The 7,500-nt window shown below is 40.6% G+C and overlaps 1 protein-coding gene across 5 annotated transcripts in view; it reads right to left on the reverse strand.

Moving 5' to 3' along the window:
• Positions 1 to 7,500, reverse strand: part of srpk2 (SRSF protein kinase 2) — a 53,270-nt gene that overhangs the window by 28,031 nt on the left and 17,739 nt on the right. The window contains exon 1 of one of the 5 annotated variants that reach the window (XM_079860325.1): positions 222 to 310. The exons of the other annotated variants lie outside the window; for them this stretch is intronic. Within the exon in view, the coding sequence (XP_079716451.1) occupies positions 222 to 295 (74 nt within the window). The 5' untranslated portion in view covers positions 296 to 310. Of the gene's footprint in view, positions 1 to 221; positions 311 to 7,500 lie in introns of those variants that run through there. 5 annotated transcript variants of the gene reach the window in all.

The raw sequence follows: 7,500 nt of genomic DNA on the forward strand, positions 1-7,500 counted from the left end.
AACACACACACACACACACACACACACACACACACACACACACACACACACTGCGTGAGATCTTAGTCTCTGTTTACAACCCACACTTAAACAGACTGTTTTTATTACTGTACCTTTAAGATTCCAATATGCAGATTAGTCATGTGCCTGAGTGAATCTGATTGGCTCAGATGAGCTGTGGTTAGATCTCATGTATAAGAGGCGATAAACACACACTTTACCTGTGCTTGGCTCGATGTCGTAATCGCAGTGCACTGAGCGCTAACCCAAACGTCCTGCTGGAACTGTGATCCATAATGATGGAGGGATATCCGCTAAACTTCTCTCTCTGAGTCTCTCTCTCTCTCTGCCTAACTCTCTCTCTATCTAACTCTCTCTCTGTCTAACTCTCTCTCTCTGACTCTCTCTCTGTGTCTCTGACTCTCTCTCTCTCTCTGAGTCTCTCTCTGTCTCTCTCTCTGTCTGTCTCTCTGAGTCTGACTCTCTCTCTGTGTCTCTCTCTCTGACTCTCTCTCTGTCTAACTCTCTCTGTCTCTCTGTGTCTCTCTGTCTGTCTCTCTCTCTCTGTGGAGCGTTCAGGGAACGAGAGCGACGCCAGGAATCTCATGACCAACTCACACGCAGTCAAGAATTCACACTCACACACTATCAATGTTCTCGTCATTTCAGCAGTTCCACGTGTGTCAGAAGATGTTTTCCAGCGGCAGACGCTGATGTCTAGATAGCAGAGACGTCAATATAAGGCTGATATAGATGATACACGAGCGGTTCAGTGATTCAGACACCTCAATGCTTCTATAGACAGCAGTCACTAATCTTCACAGAGAGTGTTTTCACACAGGTCCTCTTCAAGAGAACCGGCTCTGACCCCTGAAAGTGTGAAAACACCCTTAATCATTGACAATTATCAAAATAAACAAGTCTCCTTCATTTATACAGCACTTTTAACAATATAGATTGTTACAAAGCAGCTTTACAGTGATAATAGGAGATTTTTTACAGTAGCTCTAGAATAAAGTTATTGTTCAGCTAAAGTTAGTTTTGATTGATTCACTTCCGTTGTAAAGATCATTAGTTATTAACTTAGGGGCCGTTAACACACACCGCTCTCACAGAAACCAGAAAACTTTAATGTGTTACGGCCGTTCATTCACACGGTATGGGTTAGAATTGTTGCATTATTCCAAATAAATAGATTAAGATCCACAAATAAATGTAAAGAGTTTCACAAAAAAATGATAAAATTCACAAATAAATAAAATGAGATTTTCAAATAAAAAATAAATATTTACAAATGGTTTATTATTTTACAAACACAACTCTGCCTGGCATTTATTTGTGAACCTCTTCTTGTGCATTAGTAAATCCCCTCGCGCATCTGTGGACACTGAAACACTTCTAGCGTCGACGTGCAGACAAATCCACACATAAGCTGACTCCACCCACCGTTTACTCAAGCCAATCAGATAACGGCCACATTGAGTTGCCCAATCGCAGCACGTTCTCACTACAACCAATCACGTTTGGCTTTACACTCGGGCGGGAACTGACTCTTGCACCCTTGACAGGAGCAGTAACAATCTTTGGGCGCTTCGTTCAAATTGAGCTGAACTGTTTGTGTGGTTAAAACACTCTGTTTTCAAAAGATTGTTGGAGTTTAAGGCCTCTTTATATTTCTATCAGGATAAACTCAGGGAATTATGATCATCTCAGATCTCGAGCATCATGATCAGTAACATCATCAAGAGGCGCGACAGCAAACAGTGCCTCATTATCTATTCACTGCTGCCGTAGCAGTTTCAAATAATGTAAAACTAGCATGTTTGAAATGTTAACACCTTTTCCCTGTGTGTGATGTCTGCTTTCTTAGCTGCAGACATGTCTGCATAATCGTACTGATAGGCCCTTTTACAGTTGGTAAACATGGTGACGTATTTCTGTGGGCGGGGCTTAGCTGGAGGCAGAACGATCCCTCTGGCGCTTCACTAACGCTAGTTTGCCAGTTTTGTTAGCTTGTTTTTTAACAATGACTGGAGAAAATCCAATTTTATCTTAATGTGCAAGGTCACTCACTGTCCAGGGCCGCGATTGTTATTTGCAAAAGTTCATTTTAATGGACATCCCAGATTGGCCGACCCGTACAGTTAATGGATGGACGATCTGACAGGATTAACGTCAACACTACCTCCGGTTGAGAAGCCTGCTCTACACCTGCCCGATAGAGAAACTGAGCGTAAAGAGAAACTGAGGGCATATACATCTTTAGATGCCTGTAACTATGTGCTGAATGAATGGTCACGTACAAGACGTGTGGTACGATCCGCAGTTCTGCCGAGCCAGCGCCAAGGCCGGACAGAAGACGACAATGTAAAGAGTGACATTACGGTGCAATTGTAATTATTAAAATTCCAGATACAGCATATTCATTTTTTAACTATGTATTTGATTACCCTTTCTTACCACGTTCTTCAAAAAAGTCTAGTCCCAATCAATCAAAACAACAATCATAGATGATTCACAAATAATCACAATCATTTAGAAAACGTTATGCGATAAAATGTAAAAATGGGCCTGTACTCCGTCGATTCTAGAACCCAACAACACAACAAGATGACATTTAATAATAATAATAGTCATTTAAGCTCCTTATTATGTAGTCGAATCTGTGCTGGTTTGTATTGGCCGCCTCCAGTTTTCACTCTGTTTTGCCTCCAGCTAGTGCCGTGACGTAACTGTGACGTCGGCGCAAAAGGGGTCTATTGACTAGTGCTGGCTACTTGAAAAATCATATTTTGTAATACAGTGTGTATACTGGACGCGGCGCGACACGATGATTCATTGATAGTAAACGGATGGGTTAGGGTTAACCTAACGGATGCCCGTTCTTCTTCTGAAGTAGCGGCTACTACATGCAATTAGGACAAATGATTTGCACATTCGCTTTGCCCAGTGTAGATAGCTTCGCACGGGGTAGACACGATGACAAATAGCTATAGGACATAAATAAATATCATGTAGAATACCAAACATGAGCCCAAATGACCACCCGCAAAGTAACAGTCCGAGCCTCAGCGTCAGCGGGTACTGGGGGTGAGTGCTGCAAATAAAAATCTTGCAATGCTGAAAAATACATCTATGCATTTAGCCTACTTTAGATGCTGTAAGCTACTTTTACCATAAAAAACTATTAGGTCTGATTCATATGAAATATTATTTGTGTGATCAAGAGTTTTAACTGATTAATAAATGCATATCGCTCGTAGGCCTACCGGGCATATTCCACTTTTAAATGCATGATATCTCCTGGAATGCAACAACCTGTCACAAGTTTAAGAAGAACCCACCTATATCTTCTCTACAAACAAAGGGAATCGTAATACAGGTATTTAAATACTATTTATAAATTAGAATGCTCTATAGATTGTTAGATCCACGAAGCTGATCATATGCGACATTAAAACTCCTTGGGCCCTATTTTAACTAACTAAAACACAAGTATCAAGCGCGAAACGCAAGTAACTTTGTGGGCGGGTCTCGGGCTCTGTTGCTATTACACCGGCGGGATAAATGACTCTCCGACGCAAATCTAAAATGTGTTGGTCTGAAGTCGCTTCATTACTCATAGGTGTGGTTTGGGCGTAACGTGAAATAAACCAATCAGAGCGACATCTCACATTCCCTTTAAGAGCAGGCGTGCTTGTTCCATGGCGGATTGCTATTATAACGGCGGATTTGCCAGGAGCGGTTCACAGCCGAGGAGACCGGCGTTCTCGTCAGGGCCGTAAAACACAGAGAAGTGACATTGGGGATGGAGAAACACACACAAATTAGCTTCGCTTAAACAGGCGTATGATAATCTGGGTAAATGTGTAAGCTAGATTTATGCCTATTTTTCACATCTTCATGGACATAACAATGATTTCCCTCATGTGGAATATTTTTCCTTGTAATTATGAATGGTTTGCAAAAATGGCTCCAGGCGCAGAGACTGATATTAGCGTAGACGCCATTCTTCTTATGATGTAGCGTGTACATCAGGATTTATGGGAAGTGTTCCCGTTTCCGGCTGACTACAGCGGACTATAAGTCAACTCATCGCATCAGTCAAAAAATGCTTCATGAAGAGGAAAAAAACATATTTAAGTCGCACTGGACTATAAGTTTCATTTATTTAGGAATGTATTTAACATAAAAAACAATGTTACGGACGGGACAGTTCTCCGTACGGACGTGAGCGCTCTGAAAGCGGCACTAAAAGACTGCTTTAAAACTTTCACAGAGACCTCAAACAGAAAGCACAAAGCCTTTAAATCTTTAAATTTAATTTAGTTTTGTAATTTGTAATTGTATCTTAATTTTAATCAATGTTCCATCAACCAATTGCCTGGATTTAATAAATAAAGTAGAATATAGTAGAAAATAGATAATCAGGACACGGAGGCGCCGGCACATGAACTGGAGCTCATCTCATAGATGAACCGAAACTCAGCGTATACAGTAGCCTACTTGCCTCACAGACCTGAGACATATATCTATAGAATGCTTGAAATGTCTACTTTTAAACAGAACAATTCAAAACAAAAGAAAACAGACTGCTCTCTGCTTATGTAATCTGTATGAAATGTGAATTTCTCCCCGGCGCGTTCACTACTGCGAAGATCGTGAGTCAGCATCGTCAACTTCATCTTTGCAGCCGACACTGACACAGAAAACACTTGTTTATTAGTAAACAATTAAAATGTCTCCTTGCTATATTTGACATATTCATAATCATTACTTTTGCCGGTACTTTGTGACAGCTGTTATGTGCTTTATTGGCAGCGCCACCCTTACGTCACCACCGCATCAGCACCGAAAACATGGAGATTTTTTTATTTTTGGGGGCATTTTGTTTGTGTTCAGGCTTTCTCAGTTGTCTTTAGGTTCATGTTTCAGTTAACAGTTTTTCAGTTGTTTTCAGTTCATTTGTTCAGGGGTATATAGGCTACAGGAGCAACTGTACTCTCGCGGCTGTAGACGGTATGTTTTCTCTTGGTTCAAGTCAGTCAGTATGAATTATTATAATTATTATTTATTCAGTATGAATTATTTATAAGTCGCACCTGACTATAAGTCGCAGCACCAGCCGAACTATGAAAAAAAAGTGTGACTTATAGTCAGGAAAATACGGTAATCTATGCAGCCTAACATTTAATTATAGAAGACTATAATGTATTATGTGAATGCTAGGTCAAAGAGATGTGTCTTTAATCTGGCTTTGAACTGACAGAGTGTGTCTGCTTCCCGGACAATGGTAGGAAGACTGTTCCAGAGTTTTGGTGCTAAATAAAAAAAGGATCTACCGCCAGCAGTCGATTTAGATATTCTAGGTATTATTAACTGGCCGGAGTTTTGAGATCACAATAGACGTGAAGGACTATAATGCATTAAACGTACAGTATGTAATTTTTTTCGCCGCTAGGGGTCGCTAACTTCTTACAATAACAAAGGCGTAGTTTGATGACGCAACATTTGCTAAGAATTATGGATCTTGTCGTCAACGTCAAGCCAACCGATCTAATAATGTTTATGGATGAATAAATACATCAATGTTTTTATCATGACTGTGATATGAAGCCGGTCGGGATTGCTAAGAGACAGCTATCAGCTCCACACGCGACGCGAGTCCCGCGGATATAAAAGGAATATGGACATTTCATTCTACCGAACTACACGAGTGCAGAATTACTAGTCACAGGTCAGTTTATTAGACAAATTAAACTTGTGAGGTAACGCAGCGCTGTTTCACTTGCTCTAACATTACACTATCACACTAAACTGCATTTAAATGTGTTGAACTTTATGTTATTCTGTGTAAGTTTGTCCGTATGAGACTAGCAGTAAGCTAGATCAACATTAGAATAACATACAGATCATATTCTAACATTTTATCATTGTTGAACTATATAACATTGATTAGTTTTATGTAAATGTGCTCACCTGTTTAATAAAGTACATGTAGGAGCGGTCGAAGTCTCGGATGTGGAGCTCTCGGCATCTCGAAAACACGCGCTGATATTGATTCACGTTTTAGTTCTCCTTTTTTATCCAAAGTCTGCTTGCCATGGTCCATAATGTTTGAACGAAACAACAACAGCGTGCAGATAGACATTGCGAACTACACAGTTGTCCACGTCTGTCGCCTTGGTTACTATCAGAGGGCTCTGGTTCATAGCTCTAGTTGCTATGGCAGTACGAGCGGAAACCAGGGAGAACGCAGATATGACGCCATTGACGGCGACAAAACGGAAATAAAGGAACGTGACGTGTCTTCGAATTAAATTACAAATTTCTCCTGGTTTAAAAGTTGTTGGAAACAGTCGGGATAATGTAAGTACACAACTAAAAAATATATAACATAGATATAGTGATTTTTACTATTTTTAAAGCAAAAAAGTTATATATTGTACCTTTAAGAGCTCGCTCAAGTACTGCGGAGCTAAACCATTTAGTGCTTTGTAAGTAATCAGCAATATTTTAAAGCAACAGCAGTGGTCCTAGGACTGAGCCCTGTGGTACGCCATACTGAACTTGTGATCGATGAGACATCTCTTCGTTTATTGCTACAAACTGATAACGTTCAGATAAGTATGATTTGAACCATGCCAATGCAATTCCACTAACGCCAACATAATTTTCTAAAAGAATTTAAAAGAATGTTGTGGCTCTAATATTATCAATCTTGTAAGTAAAGACGTTCATAAAGTCATTACTGCTGTGCTGTTTGGAAACTTCAGAAGTAGAAGCTTATTTCTCGTTATTTTGGTTTCGAATAATTACCTTGGGTTGTATTTGTTTTCTTCTAAGAGTGTTGAAAAATAAGCAGATCTAGCAGCTTTAAGGTCTTTCTGTATGTAATAATGCTTTCTTTCCACAAAATGCAAAAAACCTCTAGTTTTGTTTTCTTCCAGTGACGGGTCTGATGAAGCGGATGCCCATGTTCACTCTGATGACCTCTGAAAACATTTGCAAGTTGAAGATTCACATAATTTAGGGAAGACAAACATCCTCTGAGATCCCAGTAGTTCTGCAGGGTGACGAGAGGCGAAACATCAACCTACTGTCTGTCAGACTCACATCTCACTCATGACACCTTCCTCACTCATGAACACACAGCATCCGAACTGCATTCAGGGCACGTCAGGCGCGCAATCCCAACAATCCCATATCCAGCAGTTCCTCCGGAGACTCCACACTGACCTGTCCTCGTGTCACGTGACGCTCACAGCACATGTGGGTGTTTACTGGATTCAGACGCATGCAAGTGTGGCTCTGTGAACTGTGCTACATTTCTCTCTGTCTTTATAAAGAAAGCAGTGAGGAAGGGATGGCTCGGGGGTTTGGGATCTGGTTGTGATTCTTTATAAAGAAAGCAGTGAGGAAGGGATGGCTCGGGGGTTTGGGATCTGGTTGTGATTCTTTATAAAGAAAGCAGTGAGGAAGGGATGGCTCGGGGGTTTG

Source organism: Squalius cephalus (genome assembly GCF_949319135.1).
Source record: "Squalius cephalus genome assembly, chromosome: 23".
In the NCBI taxonomy this organism is placed as follows: domain Eukaryota; kingdom Metazoa; phylum Chordata; class Actinopteri; order Cypriniformes; family Leuciscidae; genus Squalius; species Squalius cephalus.